We start from the raw sequence: 17,556 nt of genomic DNA on the forward strand, positions 1-17,556 counted from the left end.
TTGTGAATAAAATTAGCAGTGTTCAAATGTGATTCACTAACCGTTCTGGAGGACTGCCGGGAGTGGGGGTGGGGTGGAATTTGTGTTTGACTTGTTATCCTGTTGTTGGATAGTTAAACCGGCAACGGCAGCAGGTCGTAGGGCAGGGTCAGTTGCCAGACTAGCGTTCAGTCTCAATTTTGGAGTGTTGTTATCCTCTTCGAGTTTGATTTTTTTCGTTTGAATAGGTGAAGACGCTTCTTCTAGCCTCCTCGAATCCCCGATCCTACGAGCACTTTTTCTTCTCGCGGAATTGTAAGAGGGGGAAGTCCTTTTAGTCAAGTCATTAGCGACTTTGACACACTCGATAGCATCATCGTCGTCATCTTTAATTTTAATATTATCCTTCGGGCTCAGGTCACCGGGCGTCCGTAAAGTCGGGCCTCTTTCTTGTTGGAATTTTCTCGCACAAGTGATATTATCAATATCCTCGGTTTTGCTGTTCGAAAATCTTTTTCTACCATCTTCGGCGCTATGAACGTTTTGCGATTTCAAACAAGGTCTTGTCTCCTCGGAATTCAATCGTGGAGGTGGTGGAAGGCTGGACTCTTCCTCGCCAGGATGTGCAGCCGCAGGACTAGACACTCCAGATCCTCCGCCTTCGACACCACTGCTTACTGATGGGGTCTTTTCCGAGTCACTCCACTCTTCATCTTCCCCTGTAACAAAAGTTATTCCGATACTTGACGACTCGACTCAAACTTAAACTGAAAAATAAAAAGTAAAATGGCACAAACAATGGCAATCAATGCTTTTTATGCATAAAACCGAATATATCCTGCACCAGGGTAGTACTCTGTAAGAAATTTTCACCCTACAGTATACTCGTACTCTGCAAACCCGATGTATGTATATCTTGGAATGGGGAACACGGTCGCTATTAACATATCGCCGACCCGATAAGCCTTTCTCAGAAACGATACCGTGCAGAGCACCACGCTCGGAAAGGTGTATGGTGTGGTATGGTATGGTACGGTATGGTAGGCAGGCGATGATTAAAAGTGTATAATGTGTATCGGTGTTTAACGTTTGTGTGTATTTTTCACCCGTCTTGTATACGACTTGACCCTTGTCTGGTCATTGGCATGACTTTCGACGGTGATTTTAGCCGATATATGATTGTGGGTGAAAAGTCAGAAATATTTTACGAACGTCGAGGTATCGATTTCTGCGGGTGAGTCTTGTTCCCTGCTGGACTCAATTGTCAGATCCGAGCGTCTTTCGTCGTCGGTATGCAAATTCGTGTGGTAACCTGCACAGGAGTATACCAACCCGACATATGCTAAGTTAAAGAAGGACGTTCGTCGCTTGACCTCACCTGCGACTCGGTTGAATTTCTCCCCTCTACCCTCCTCTATACCGTTCTATCGGTTCGAACGGGGGACGTTTCCGTCTCCCTTCGTTCCCGCGGGAGTGAGCCCTCAACGATCACCGTTGTTAGAGGTACGGGGTACAGATAGAAACTCTTCGGTCCGTTCAACCACCGGCGGCGCAACTTCGTACCCTAGGTAGCCAACCACCACTTGTGCGCCAAAGCTCTTTTTTTCTACACGTTAATCGGAGATATGCTAATGTGGCATCCTGATCGTGACAGTGTGGTTGCTGTTAAGTGAGAGCTCAAGATGTACCTGTGCACCACCATGCACCGACAACACGCCGCCTTATTCATTCTCGGAGCGCAAACGCCTTATCCCTCTCTTCTAGCTATGCACCTTAAAATAATTGTCTCTCCGTTCCAGGTAATAAACTCCTTACTACTCCTGTTCTTTTACCTTCACCTTCGGCTTCTATTTTTTCCTTCCTCTACCTTGACTTTAATTCTAAGAACTAAAACACCGCCGATGGTCGCAAGTCAGTTGGTTTCTCTTTTCCTTTATCTATATTTTTTTTTTTTTACCTATAGAGTACCTCGCGCACGCTCTTCTTACTTTTCAACGATCATGAATTCACCCCTTCACACTCTGTATTATTCGCTGGCAAACAACTGATAGAAATAAGATGTGAGTTTTTGAGGTCAGCGATCAGATTGCAATTCGATGATATCTCGAGCTGTAGCGATGAGATAACCCGATTAATCTCTACTCAATAGTTCAAACAGGGAAGTGGATTTAAAGGAAGTGAAAATATTTCGATTAGTTTCGAAACTTTTCAAGGGTGCAAATAATCAACTTCCGCTGAAAATCCATGCTGTTCCAAAGATGTCAGACTTGTAATCATTCCAGAATTAATCCATAAACTGAATTTAAAAATTGTTTCAGCCGTTCGTACCGGAACAGATGAACTGACCGGTCATCATCCCGCATCACATGACACGACATCACATCACGTTACACCACGATATACCTATCTCAAAATAAGTTGCCTCGGTCGCCAGACTGACCAGATGTCCCCAAGTGTGAGATACTGGGAGTATGTCACCGGGAACCGTCTGGAACAGACTCGAAATCCGAGTGTCATTCACCTCTCTCACTATACACCTATAAATCCATCGAGTTTCTTTCGACAGCTAATCACTTTTCATCAATTTCTCGTCTGTCTAGCGTCTGGAGCATCCCAAACACCAGACATCGTCGGTTTTATTAAATGTCTACGATAAGTTTTTAACCCGCACGAATTGTTCCGTCCTCTTTGTTCCCCTACAAAATTTGATGGAAATTCATTTACATAATATCATAGAATGGGAATCCCACGCACGGGTTATACGGTACACCTATCTACGTATGTTAGGAAAAAAAACAAAAACATATGTACATTGGATTTACTTCTCAGAAAATAAAACCAAGTTTTTTCATTTTTTTTTTCTTCAGACTGAAATAGCGCATAAATGGTTTACGGAGAATTATTTTTTCTTCTTCATTTTTTTGAATTTATTTATTGATTGAATGTTTTTTTCTTCTCATTCGCCTCGCCTTTCAGAGTAAAACTAAGTTGAGCTTCTGATATCCCCTTTCCTAACTGAGTGTTCTCTGATTGCCATTTTATCTGTAGTAATAAAAATGAATTAAAATAAAGCGAAAAAACTAAAAAAGATAGTTTCATGCAGAGTAGTTTGGCACGTTGTGCATGGTTTCGCCGGTGGTGTGTAATTTTTCATACTGTCTTGTTTCGTTTCACCTTCGCCGGTATCTTCGAAGGCATCTGTCACGCGGCTCACATGAACGACCGAAGAAAGAGTAGTCAAGCCACCGGTGGAAGGCAGCTTACTAACAACTGCACTTACGTGTGTGTGTCTCTTAAAAACTCCATCTTAACCGCTGCTGCTGCTGCTGCTCCACGCGCGAACGAGGACGCGTTGAATATGCAGAAGCAAGATGGTTTATACGTGTTGTCGATTAAGTCTGAGACGAGGCGGTCATTAAGAGATATCGAGTAGGGCGTCGTCGTCGTCTTCTCTTTCTCCTTCTTCATCGTCGAGCCGGACGAAGACGAGAGCTCCCAGCGAGAGGACCAAATTGACTACGATTTTACAACCGATTCCTTTAATTTCTTCATTAAACATATTTCTACCGGGTCCAGGATTTACGTGTGAATTGGAAGGAGTAAAAACGATTCATCCGAAAAGAATGAGAGCGAGTATACGTGGATGACGATCGATAAAGAGAAATCTAAAAGTTAGATTTCTAGTTCATGTTCGCGTCAGTTGCACGCGGACTCGAGACTGACTACTACCAGGGTGGTGATCTAATCTCGCATTCCCTCGCCGTGTGCCTAATTAAAGATCAATATCTATCCGATATTATTGCCCCCCCCCCCCCCCTCCCCCCGTACCACCTCCCCCTTTTGCCCTGCTACGTCAGGTTATTAAATTCCGGTATCTCGAGATCTGGCCAGACCGGGCCCAAGAGTCCTCTTCTATATCTGATCGCGCCCGGCCCAAGATCTCCTTCGGCTTAACTCCCCTTACCCTCTTTTCTTTTTTACTTCTATGCCTTCTATTTCTTTCTTCTTCTTCTTCTTCTTCTTCTTCTTCTTCTTCTTCTTCTTCTTCTTCTTCTTCTTCTTCTTCTTCTTCTTCTTCTTCTTCTTCTTCTTCTTCTTCTTCTTCTTCTTCTTCTTCTTCTTCTTCTTCTTCTTCTTCTTCTTCTTCTTCTTCTTCTTCTTCTTCTTCTTCTTCTTCTTCTTCTTCTTCTTCTTCTTCTTCTTCTTCTTCTTCTTCTTCTTCTTCTTCTTCTTCTTCTTCTTCTTCTTCTTCTTCTTCTTCTTCTTCTCCTCCTTGGGTATCAGATCATCACCTCAACGTTCGTTATACTTTATTATAGAGATAACTCTTTTTTTTTTCTCTCGCTCATTCTCTTTCTCTATCACCTATTCCGTTTGACCGATTTTCCATACGGTTCCATACGTGTAATAATCGTTTAAGTGATCTCAGTGATTTATTTCTCGAGTTTTTATTTGCCATTTTTTTCCTCGAGTTTCATAGATCGTTGGATCAAGTTTTTGGGTTCGGAATTTCAAAGATCTACATCAATTATTTGAAACCATGCATCGGGATAATATTTTCAATATACCAATAGCTACACCTATACCCCGCAGCATTTTCCTTCAGACATAATAAATCAGAAAATACACGTTCAACGTTTTTACGATCTACAACCCTCGGAGATGTTGTTAAAAGTGCAGTTAACCTTATAAAAGGGATGTTCAAACATTCCAAAATATATTGCGGATTTATTATATTGCCGTTTCGTGACTTCGAGACGTTACGCGATTTCTGACCGGTGCAATGCGCCGCTTCCTCCCCCTCCCCCCATCTACTTGGTGCAGCGTCCTTAAAAATTTTATAATTTATTTACCGCGTACACTTTATAATATCAACACCTCAGAAATGTATTGTACATGATCCCGAGGAATGCAATTTTTCAAATCCCAACGTTTGATCGGGAAACGTGAAGGTATCGGTTGAACTACTTCTCGTAATTTGTAGTTAGTTTTTTCTCCCTTTTTCTTTTCTTTCAATTTTTTTTTTTTTTTTGTTTTTTTGTTATCGAGTGATCGTCGGTGTTGTACAGGCGGGAATATAAGGGATACCGCGACTCCTTCAGGATGATATGCGGGGGAGTTTATTCCGAGGGTGTTGTACGATATGGTCTCACAGAGAACTTTGTCGTCGACGACTTGAGCAAGCTGTCCATTAGACGAACGAATGGTCGCGATTGTGGGAGCGGATAATGGCTGTTCGGATGGTGCATAATTCTTACGGGGCGGTGAGATTTCAGTATATATATTTTCAACAACGCATCCAGTACGTGAGTATCAACTGTACACGTACGCGCACGCACGCGAACACGCACGTACGCGTAATATATATGGGTGTTATGGAAAGTGTTATAAGATGCACACGCGTTTCAGCTAAACGAATAAGGTGTTAGCTTAGCTGCTCCGCTGCGGCTGCCGTTGATGCTGCAGCAAATTATCGAGGCGAATGTTTTTTTCGAGGGGGTGCGATACCGAGAGTGTGAAAAAAAACTTCCACTTTTCCTCAACGTATACGCGTTAATAAATCGGTAATAATAATTACTTCGTGTCAAATCCGATGTCCCGTATCTTCCGGTCGAAGAAAGAAGAAAAACTTGTATAAAATAAATACAAATGATCTCACGCAAGGAGAAGTTCTGTCCATATTTTGCTTCTTCTTCAATTCTTTCCAATTTAATACATACAATATATATGGCAAATATATCAGAACTGCATTCTGAGAAATATAAAAAGAACTATTAGATGGTTGTTGTTTTTTCTTCATCTTTTTTTAGAGTAAATTTTATTGTTGCTTATCCGAAAACCTGTGCAGGCGTTGGACTTGGTCGTTGAAAACCATTGGTCCTGATCCTTTTTGCGGTTCGGGATGTGAGGGGGGGGGGGGGGGGAGGGTGAAGTATATGTGGTGTATACGCGGTGTGTGTGAGTCGGAGGGAGAGGGTGTGAGAGAGACGGAGAGAATAATGTTGGGATAGCAGCGGGAATACGGAGGTAGGGAACCTGGACGTTTCGCTATCGGTCTGGAGAGCCTTATCAGCTGCATGCAGTGCCTCCCCCTGCCACCTCATCCCGTTCTCCTTTCACTCCTACCCCGCTCTTGCTACTCCGTCCTCCATCATCCCTCTTTCCGCTCTCCTCTTTCCTCTACCCTCTTCCCGTCGGGAACTCCACCCCCTCGCTTCTATATACTAGGCGATGTTAAACCTATCTTGACTGGAGATGGGTGTACAGTGAATGTAGCGATAACGGCTCAACTAGAATATAATATCTGCTCCAGAGTATAAGACGCTATCCCTTGGTATGTATATATTCCATATAGGGCGAGTATATATGTATATATGTATTCCAAAGATTTCGGAGATATTATTGTTTCCGTGTATAATAGTCATTGCAATCATTCATCTCTGGCTATATAAAATTATTTTCAAGGTAAATATACCATTTTTTTCTTCCTTTGATTTATAGTTTCTAGATTCTTCGTTCCGATTCTTATTTCTTTTGTTTTTTTCATACTTCTTTTTATAATCGGTTTTCAATGGAACGTAGAGCGGAGAACGTAGAGCATACGATTACGACGGTTTCGAATAATTGGAATGAAAAAAAAAGAAGAGCTCGGAAGCAAGAGAATAAAGAAGTTTCGCGGATATCTGCATATGACCAAAATGCACCGTTGATTGAAACTCGCACTCCGCTCGCTCCTACGTGATATCGCATGACCCGTGTTATGTATGTACGAAGAAGTATAAAGATAGTCCGCGAAGTGGGGATAATCAGATACGAAGTCAGTCCTTCCTCCCGCACGAAGAGGACGAGGACGTCGACGACGACTGAAAAGGAGAGGGAGAAGGTTTAGACGAAGAAGAAGAAGAAGAAGAAGAAGAAGAAGAAGAAGAAGAAGAAGAAGAAGAAGAAGAAGAAGAAGAAGAAGAAGAAGAAGAAGAAGAAGAAGAAGAAGAAGAAGAAGAAGAAGCAGCAGCTGAGGTGTTACGGCTCTGAGGCTGGACCTCTTTATCGTGATCCGGTCCACTCGCAGCTCACCGCTCCTCATTAGCCTGGTTGGTCATCAATCACAGTTCCGAAGCGAAGAGCGTTGCGTTCCCCCCTTTGAACCTCTCCTTCCTCCTTTCCTTTTTAATTCTCTTCTTTCCTCACCTCTTCATCTCGATCTTTTTTCCTCTTCACTTTTTTCAGGTGTACATACCTATATACAGGCGTAACGTCTTCCGTCGACGAGGACCGATCGAAGATCGCGTCGCGTCGCGTCGCGTCGCGTCCCGTCGCACCTCCACCAAAGTCAACACTGTCCCAATATTTGGACCAGGTTATACCGACCGACCGACCAACGAGAACGGTCAGCTCCGCGTATAGCAGTTTCTTTTCTTGTCTCTTGAACGGATCGAAAAGCTCGCCCCGCGCGAACCAGTTCGCAAGTTTTTATTTATTCATTTTTTCTTTTACCGCCGGTATCTGTATGAAAAAGGGGATAAAAGAACTAGGAAGAAGATGAGCCGGAGTTCATTCCCGTATAACAGATCAGGAATTTTGTGCGAATGTATTTAAGTTACCTGGGCCGCAACCTGCGCGGCCGTGTATCCATCTAAATCTGTATCCTTTGGAAATGTGAATTAGGTAAATTTGAAACTTGATAACGAGGGATGCGGTCGGCGGGTACTTTTCTCCTTCGGATGTTATATGGGATTCTTAGAATTGGGAGATCGAACGTTACGATCACCCGATACGTGGTGGTGGGGTTGAGGTTATAATAATGTCGGAGCCCTCCAGAGGGACCTCGAGATCGTCGCCCACGGGTCCCTCTGCCTCCCCCTGTATATCCACTGTAACCGGCGCACCTCCCGAGGGAGGAGGAAAGTTCGCGAATCTTTTTGATCTGGAAGAGGAAAGAAGGAGGATGAATAAACAAAGAAGAGAATAACAAAAAAATAAAAACAAAGAAAGAGGGTACGCGAATGTGTGTATAAAGAATGAGGCGAAGTCACGTGGAATCGGCACACCTGGCCGCCATCTTAGCGTCCCAATCTCCCGACGCGTTCTCCAGGGTTCCACTTCTCCCCGTCTTCACTTCGTTTCCCGCTCAACTATTTCTTTTTCTTCTTCTTTCTCTTCTTCTGCTTATTCTTCGGGTTCAGGATGTCCTTTCCAGGCGCATCTATCCCCCGCATCTCGTCGTGTAATACGTACTACTCGCGTATGTATATATAATACATATAAAGGTATATACCTGCCTGCCAGAAAGAAGGTAGAGATTGTCGGTGGTTCAGCTCGCGATAGTGCCATTTTATTTTTTTCTTTTCGTTCTACTCTAATCACGGGGCAGGGAATGCTACGGTGAAAAATCTTCTCCCAGTCGCGACGTATCCTGACATCCAGATTATTGTATAAAATCAGATGTACTTTTGTATAAGCGTTCATTATAATAACGTTTATGCAGGTGTACATGGGAGGAAATTTCGAATTAGCATACGCCTCAATCCGCATCGATTAAATTCACCCCTGCACCAAACCACGCAGCTATACGTTTAGTCCTCATATCGTAAATATGTATTACCCATCGCGTACGACAAAATGCGTATACCGTCGTATACCGTCGTATAAAGAGACTGCTGTATGTACAATGTACATACATACTGCGGCTATTAATTTCATCATTTATGATGTCCTCGACGCGACGCAACAGGTATACCATCTACATATAAATCCCGCACCAACCCCGCAAGCCTTGAAGGGTGATTGCGAAAAATAAACCACAAAAAATACCATCAGCCACCGTGTATATCTTTCAAAATAAACGAGGAGGTTGCGAGTTGGATGGTTACGTAATATTTTTGTTTTAAATTCACGATCAAATAGGATATGTAACACTTGAAATCGTATGAACCAAATTCTCACAAATTTTCTGTCAATAATCGAAATGAGATTATTGATGAAATTTGTGTGACCGAATGATTGAAAAAAAAAAATATATATATATAGGTAAATAAATAAATTAAAATATTGGAAGTGCTTTCACGATCCCTCTAAAATATTATTAAAATCCCTTGCGCTTTCTACTCTTACCCTTTACCGCTCAAGTTTTATCGTAATTCGATCACCCCGCGTAAAATTGTCCCAGATTTGACCGCTTAGCAAACGAGAAAACAGAGAGTAAAAGAGAAGAGAAAGAAAGAACCGAATACACGGAATCTCTACGGAAAATTTCATACGTCGAGTAATAGGTGGGTATCACATGTGATGCCACAGTCCATAAATCTCAACTTCTTCTCGGTCTTCTTCCTTTTCATTTTCTTATTCTTTCTCTTCGTCTCGTTCTTCCTGCGGGAGGTCGGCGGCTGACGTCTGGCTACCGGGCCATTGAGCCTCATCGTTGGTCAGTGATGGTCTTATAATAACACATCTTTACCAAGAGGAGCTCCAGGGGGCGTCAAAAGGCGCGTATAGTCATAATACAGGCGTTAACCGTTTCATTATATGGTTATCCGAAGACGACGTGATCTCAACGTAATGATCCCCCTCTCTTCGTCATCCTCTTCGGTACAGACTTACACCGTGACGTCACACGCGAAGAGGAGAAAAACGGAGAGAAAAAAAAAAAAACGAACCCCGTAAAATGTGACAATGTCGAAAAATATCGTCATGGGCGCAGATTTACAGTTTGTCGAGACTGATTTTCAAATTTTTTCCTCACGATGACTTTGAAAATCAATTTCAAAATTAGACTTATTACCTATATAGTATATACCTATACCGGAAAAGCTGTTCATGTCGTAAGAAAAAATCTGCACACACGGGATAAAGAGACAAAAAAAAAGGGGGAGAACAGAAAGAAAGAATCAAAATCAAAATCAAAATCAAAATCAAAATCGAACGATTCTTCGTGATCATCGCGTCGGTGAAAGTGAGACGAGAAGTGAGCATCAAGCGAACGAGCAATGGCAGCAGCAGCAGCAGCAGCAGCATGAGCAGTAAAGGTGTGGGAGTAGTGTTAACGTCTCGGAGAATCGTGGAACGGACAAATTGCCGCCAATTAAAATTCTCCCTGGGATATCCTCATGGTGTAGGTCCGTGGAGCAGCAACAGCACAGCAACAGCAGCAGCAGCAGCCTCTCTATAAAGGATTCCTCTCCGGGGCCCGCGTGCGCGTTGTACAGGTGAGATACACGAGGTATATATCGGTATAAGGTATGGTGTTTCTTCCATTCTTTCATTCTATTGTCCTTTTTTCCCCTGACCGTAAAGAGAGAGAAAGAGAGAAAGAATGAAGTTAAAAGGCAAGGAGTGCGTCTTGTATGTAAGGAAGAAAAAAGAAAAAAGAAAAAAGAAAAAAGAAAAAAGAAAAAAGAAAAAAGAAAAAAGAAAAAAGAAAAAAGAAAAAAGAAAAAAGAGAAAAGAAAAAGACGTACAAGAAACAGAAAATAAAGAAGGCTCTGGGAAATCCGAGAGGTGGAGAGATCGGGCTGTTTGGTCGGTTGTAACGCGAAGACCAGTTTCACCCAATTAAGTTGTACCTTGTACATTATAGTCGTACCTACACCCGTCGAGTGAAGTTTTAATTTTAGCACTCGGAGGACCAGAGAAAGGTATATGGTCATATTGACCCCAGCCTCCTCTTTTCTTCTTCTTATCTTCCCGTCATAACTTCCGCATTTTTTTCTTCCTTTTCCTTCATCCTATTCATCTTCGGTTTTTCGTTTTCGCGTACACTGCACCGCACGAACGATCTCAGAATATCTCCCAAGAGGAAACCGAAGAAATGAATATTCCGTCGTATACGTCTCGGATTTGACGGACATCGTCCGTAAGTTTGGTGAAAAAAATTAATTGAGGAAAATATTTCGATCAGTCGATAACAAAGGCGGAGGTGTCGGGATGTTCGCGTGTAGGTATACCCACCCCCGGTAAGGATGAGAAGGAAACCAGCCCGTCGCCGTTCGCCACGAAAGGGTGTTTTTGAGGGTGGCAAAAGGGGCGGCGGGCGGAGGAGGGGAGGGATGTGCTTATCTTTGACTCGCAGACGCGTCGCAATCGATATATCTCACGAAGGTTCCTCTTCTGGATGGGTGCAGAGAGAGAGAAGGAGAAAGGGCGAGATGGAGAGGGACTGACGGAGAGAAAGAGAGAGAGGGAGGGAGGACGGGGTGGGCTCATCCTCACCGTCCGCGATGTATAGCCTCCTCGCCCGTTCTTCTCTATTTCCCTTTTCTCGTATCTCCCGTTTCTCTGCCTGGACCCGCGGAACTCACCCCCTTCCCCCTGCCGCAGATTTCTACCTCTTTACTCCCCCTGAATTCCAGCAGCCCGCCTTCACCGACTGCAGAAAAGATCAATTTTAGATTCCATGCGATTTATAACTTCCTCTAATATGACGATGATAACATCGGCTACTCGCGAGTAGAACGATCGGGATAGACCTCTTTACACCACGATGCCTGCAGACATGGATTTATTATGTATATGTATCTATGTGTCTGTGTCTGCGAATACCTAACAGAGTTTTTCACGGTGTTACGCAAACCTCAATTTTTAATTTCACTCTTTTTTCTTCTAATTTTTCCCTCACCCGGAATACATAAACGCGATGATATTCTAACGAAAACTTGACTTCAAATATGTAACAATTCTTGTAAGAGCGAAAAGGAAGATGAAAAATTATATAAATACAAAAAAAACTATCCTATGAAATATAAGGTACGGTATAACTTGATCTTCGCTCACGATCGTCTCAACCGACACGAACCCCAATCGACATAAAATCCTCCATACATATAACGTATATTTTACAGGCGGTTTAACACTAAACAGGCCATTAACACGGCTATCAACACGCTCTGGCCATTACCTGATGCAACTGCTGCACCACCCTGAGCCGAGAGGCGAGCCGCTTTTAGTAGAGTTACAAGATTTTCGGCATCTAATTCTCCCGAGGGTCAGCTCGGCGAACGGGAGGTAAGAATAATTTCGTTGAAAAAATCAACGAGTTTGATAAAAAATTTGCTTCCAGTCGCGCAGAAATGCGAATAACTTTGGAGAATAAGGTCTGCGATAAACGTTGGAGAGGAATCGATGAAATATGCTTAAGAAAATTATCGGAATATCGTGGCAAGAATAAACAAAGAGAATTGCAAATAATTGTCGGTTGTTGCGAAGGACTAACGGTACGGTCCGCCGCTGTACGGTGATCGGAGGACTGTTGGTGTGGCTGGAGCGCGCCGATAAGCGGCGCCCAACATTGATGAATATAAATAAGATGGCAGTCTGCAGGCAAACGTTATCAAGTGGCCGCATGCCTCATGCCTCCCGCTGGCTGCCCCTCCGACTCCCCCCCTCGCCCATTCGTAAGGAGAAGGAGGCGAAGGAGAGCGGAGGAGGAGGTATTTAGATATTCTAATGGATCCCGATAAGGAGACACTGCGGCTCCGATAAAGACGGCGCTGCGTGCCGCTGATAACGAAAACTTCCATACCCATCCCTACACACCGCCTTCCAGAGGATGATAGGTATATATACGTAAGGTATACGTTACAACGTTACACTCGCTTGTTTACGCCCACCAAACTTTGCTATTTTGGTAACGATCGGTCGCCGATATCACTAACAAGATTATCAATCGTATAGCCACGACGAAACTGACTGCAGCCGTTTGCTGGCTCACCGGAATAAAAATGAAGCCCGATCCCCGGGGATTAGAATTATTAATCTGTGGAATCATCCCTCGATGGAACGTTCGATTTACCGCCCCCACCGCTTAGAAATTTTGGAACTACGAAAAAACACCCCGCTTAATGAAAAGAAGAAAAACGAGAAGGAATTCTTGGCAAAAAATTTGCTTTTCTGTCAGGTAGTTTATCCCGTGGGACGAATAGCTGGATTACACCTGATAGACTCTCTCGGGTCCAACTTTGTATCTATATATCGTTATACTCTCCTTTGCATACATGTATGATCCTGCGGAGAGTTCTTCGGGGTGGTGTATGTGCGTGTGTGCGTGTGTGCGTGTGGGGGGCGCACGTGGTGAGTTTTGCGGAGAAGGGTTGCAGAATTCCGGAAGGTCGCGTCGTCTGGTTAAAGGAGATGAGCAAAAGAGAAGGAAGGAGAGACGACGAGGTCCTCGCGGAGACGAAGAGTTTTGTTGTTTCCCTGGGACATTTCTGAATGATATCGTTCCACATCCCGGACTCTACGGTATATCATCTGTCATATTGTACAAATCGTCGTTCTCATCCGTCTGGAAATTCACTTGGAATTTCTCAAATATTATACAATTCACCTCGCCCATCGCGGATCTAATCGGATTAGAATTTTTCTATTTATTATTTTCCACGCATCTCTACTCGAAATCTGTTACACGTATAGGTATAAGCACGGGTAAAAAAATTCTCCGATTCAACTATACTGGTATAATATACGATTCAACGAACTGCTGATGCAGGATTTTAATCACATTTTAACGCCTATATAATCTGCGTATATATGTGTATGTGATTTATATATACATACCCAATCCTTGTGGAATGGTGGCGTTCCATAAATCAGTGGAACGATCTTAATAAATGCGTCATGAGGGGAGAGAGTAGCGAAGTAAAGAGAGGAACAGCGAGGAGGGGGGGGGGGGGGGGGGGGGGGGGGGGGGGCAGCTAATATCCTTTCGGTCGCTATCCTCTTGGCTCATCTCAATAAATTCAATATACTTGTGTAAATCAGTTCTCCGCGACCGAGCAGGAACGCGCGCGCGCGCGTCCGATCACAGAAATATCCTTCTTTCTGTCCGCGTTCCTTCCTTCCTTTTTTATTTGAGGCAAAAAATGAAATAGAGAAAAAGAAAAAATAACGAATAAAAAAAAGCTTTCCTGCGGGATAAATATATGGGAGGATGAGGAGGAGATGAGCTCCCCTACCTCCCCTTATACCATAATAACTAGATCTACCCCTGTCAGAGATAATTTATAATTGAGTATCGGTAAATTGATTACGTCTATACGTGTATGTATATGTATGTAGTTTTTAAATTTATATATTTCTAGATTTCTCCTACTAGATATGATCGTGCAGCGAATGAAGGATTCGCGTGCAACGTAGGAGAAACGAGGAAACTAGTTCGATCAAAAACCCTTATTTTGAGTTTGAGAAAAGTTGAAGTAGAGATAGAAAAAATAAGAAAAAGTAAGCGGGTGGTTTGCACGTAGGTAATCGGTCACTTCGAACTACATTGTAGCTGTGTGTAACGTATGGTAGTGCGGCAATAAATCCTAGTGTAATTTTTTAGCAATCAAGGTGAAAATTTAGGGTAGAGAAGCAGGTATAGGTATAGAAGAAAAAGCGCAGGGAACGACGTTTGGTCTGCTGCCATATATAGCGCAGGGGGTCCACTATCTCGAATTGCGGGGGATGGGCGACGAGGGGGGTAGGGGGTGTATATGGTGAAACTTTTCGCGGTAATGATGAGGTTTTCATCGAGTCATTAGGTGGTGTTCGTCGGTTGGGTGTAGGGAACGTGCGATTCTCTTCGAGTTCTTTTTCATTCTTTTCTCTCTTTTTTTTGTAATTCTTCTTTTTATTTTTTCTTCTCCTACTTGTACGAGGACCTCTCTATCAACTCGTCGGCGATTTATATATAGATTTAATACGTCTACCACCGAAAACCTATATATAGTACCTATATCTACACCGTAGTTCGCTAATGTCCCCGACACGCCGTTTCATTTATTTTTGCTGCAACGTTTTGCGAGCTGAAAAAATTGGCGAAAAATTGAGCTCGAATATATCGCGAAGCGAGTCGATCTTTTTTTTTTTTCTCTTTTCGTGCAGCGATCTTTGATTTCCACGCGATCGGTTTTCGGTGTTTGGAATTATTCTTCTTCGTCGCATGGTCGCGTACATGTTTACGGTGGAGCGTAACGGAGAAAAGGGGTGAAAGAGGAAGAAAATAAGAAGAAAGACGCATCAGCAGCAGCAGCAGCAGCAGCAGCAGGAACAGCAGCTAACCGATGACGGTGGGTGAGTGGGTGGTTTTCGCGTTCATGCGGTAGAATCGCGATAAAAATAATAAATCATTGCAGCGGCGTTCTCCGTTCTCCCCGTTCCTCTCCCTCGCCCCCCCCCCCCCCCTCATCCCTTCCTTTGCTCGGCCCCGTACGATCCCTCTTTCTTCTATTTCTCTCTGATTTACTCCCATCATCCCTTCCCGACCTTCTCACCCTCCTCTTTACCAATGGGAACGAATTACTATAATCACATGTAATGTAACAACCTCATACGCCTCGTATCACCTACATGTGCGGCGTACTATATGGGTGTACGTAAATACGTGGCGATATACCGTGCGTTTTATGTACACGTATATAAATACAGCTATGTATATTCGTACATAGTTTGTTCGCACGGTACACGCGATGCCCAATGCGCGATTATACCGCGATTGCAAGGGGCGCTCTCTTTCGCCGAGACATGCAGCATTGCTGATGTTTCCCCTACCTCGTTCCTTTCCCTTTTCCTTTTCGTCCCGTTCGCTATATCGAAAGGTATACGTATACTATAAGGTATGCGCTGATACGGAAATGGGTACGCTTCGCGAAGGTTGGTACCCGATGTCGGGTGTTCGAGTTCCTATGCCACCGCGCCCTCCTTCATCTTCTTCCTCCTCGTCTTCTCCTTCTGCATCTCTTTCTCTCTCACGATATCTCGAATGCCAAACGGCGATTAATAACGAGGAGTCGTTACCGGTAGATAAGGAAGTACCGCGCATTTCGTCTCTCTACAAGTTCCTTTTTTTTCCCCTTTTTTCTTTCACGTTTTATTTTTTTCTGTATTCTTTACTCATTTTTTCCCATATACTTCTTCTCTGTTTCTTCCTATTTTTCCTTCACCTTTTTCCTATATCGCTTTTGCTTCGGTACTTTTCGGAGCGCGCGCGAAACTACATACACACAAAAGAAGAAGAAAAAGAAAAAAAAAAAAAAAAGGGCGATAAAAAATACTCGCAACGATCTTCGTCCCATACGGAAAACTTCGAAGAGAAAAGGGAGGGGTGCGTTAGTAAAATATTTTACTCGTAGACTCGAATTAAGATAAAAAATTATTTTAAGGGATCCGTTTTACAAGAGATAGAGAGAGAGAGAAAATAATTAATCAAAGAAATTGGAGACGTGAAATTTTGAAAAGAGGGGGCAGGTGGAGGGGAAGAACCAATAAAATAAAGGAAGGAAATAACATTTCAATGTACAATCTATGCATATTGCGTATGTATATGTACGTATACACCATATATAAGGATAAGATCCGGGGGTTGGGTTAAAATAAGGTGAGGTTGGGCTATGAAGGATAGGGTATATCCCGATTAACACGTTATTTGTACAGGGCATGGGATGTAATAACAGGTTGGCGTTTATAGGGCCCTCCCGCTCCCTCGCCCTCTCCCTATACATGTATATATGGACACGTTCTATACGTATGCGATGTCCATATATATATCTGATCTATAGGAGGGAATCTTCTTCGTGCCGCATAGGAGTAGCGAGCGTTTCTCAATCTTTCATTGCGCAAAGTTTGTTTTTTTTTCTCAATCGTCAAATCTCGTCAAAATTTTTGTCTCATACGAAGCAAACGGATGCAGAGAACGAGATCGAAGTCTGACGAATTTTTTCCGTTGCACGATACGGTGTAAAATCAAAAGCAAAAGCTTGCGAAAAAAAGAGCCCCCGAGATGTAGAAAGAAGAATGAAGAAAGATGATTTTTTGGGGGCGCTCGGAGTTCTCGACGATATCAGATTTCTGATTTTAAAATTGTCTTTTATTTTCTAGTTTTTAATTTCTTCATATTCTTCGTCTCCCCTTAATCTGCTTCGGTGTATATTAATATACGGTACATATATATTCGATACATACACTCTTATGCATACACCTATATATTCACTGATTTGTTTACTCAGATTGCTCTCGATGCGAGTTTTACACGCCCACAGCTGTGCGGTGCAGCATAACGCGGAGATCGAACTTTGAACCCAGGGCTAATTGTTGTTGGCTCTAGATCGGAGATATCGAGCCTGGTTATGGCCGGCATAAGGTACTTTATACATACGTCGGTTATACCTGATATCCTCGAGAAGAAATAAAACCAGAGTGAAAAAGAAAAAAGGAACGGAAAAAACGAAGGGGAAGGGGAAGGGGAAGGGGAAGGGGGAATAAAATAATATTTGAAAAAGAGGAGAAAAAAACGGCTACGTACGTATACCCGTGTCCGGAGAGGCGAGGGAGCGAAGAACGACCGATCGTATATGCAGACACGAGGGTTTCATATAAACCGGCGCGGAAACGCCCCGCGGTCAACTTCTACCGCCTCTCGACAAATTAATACAGGCAATCGTTATTTATTTGAAGACGCGATTTGAGGCCGGTTTATGCGCGACTGATATCCTTCTACACGTAGATGCGGTGTAACTAAAATGTATAAGGAGATATCGTCGCCCGATAGCCGTACAATAATTCACCTGGATTTCGTTTCGCTCAAAATCATTCGTAAATTTGAATGAA

The 17,556-nt window shown here is 43.2% G+C and overlaps 1 protein-coding gene and 1 long non-coding RNA gene across 4 annotated transcripts in view; both read right to left on the reverse strand.

The window, feature by feature from the left end:
• LOC105691950 (zinc finger protein ush) overlaps positions 1–17,556 on the reverse strand; it is a 55,955-nt gene that overhangs the window by 3,309 nt on the left and 35,090 nt on the right. For 2 of the 3 annotated variants that reach the window (XM_012410790.4, XM_048652545.1), the window contains exon 2: positions 42–698. In XM_012410790.4, coding sequence (XP_012266213.2) covers positions 42–698 — 657 coding nt within the window. Of the gene's footprint in view, positions 1–41; positions 699–10,558; positions 13,437–17,556 lie in introns of those variants that run through there. The other variant, XM_048652546.1, reaches the window with a different exon arrangement.
• Positions 2,812–4,066, reverse strand: LOC125500275. The gene is made up of 2 exons (XR_007277557.1): positions 3,260–4,066; positions 2,812–3,021 (listed from the first exon to the last, which is right to left on the reverse strand). It is a non-coding gene; the product is annotated as an uncharacterized LOC125500275 (long non-coding RNA).

Source organism: Athalia rosae, chromosome 3 (assembly GCF_917208135.1).
Source record: "Athalia rosae chromosome 3, iyAthRosa1.1, whole genome shotgun sequence".
NCBI lineage: Eukaryota > Metazoa > Arthropoda > Insecta > Hymenoptera > Athaliidae > Athalia > Athalia rosae.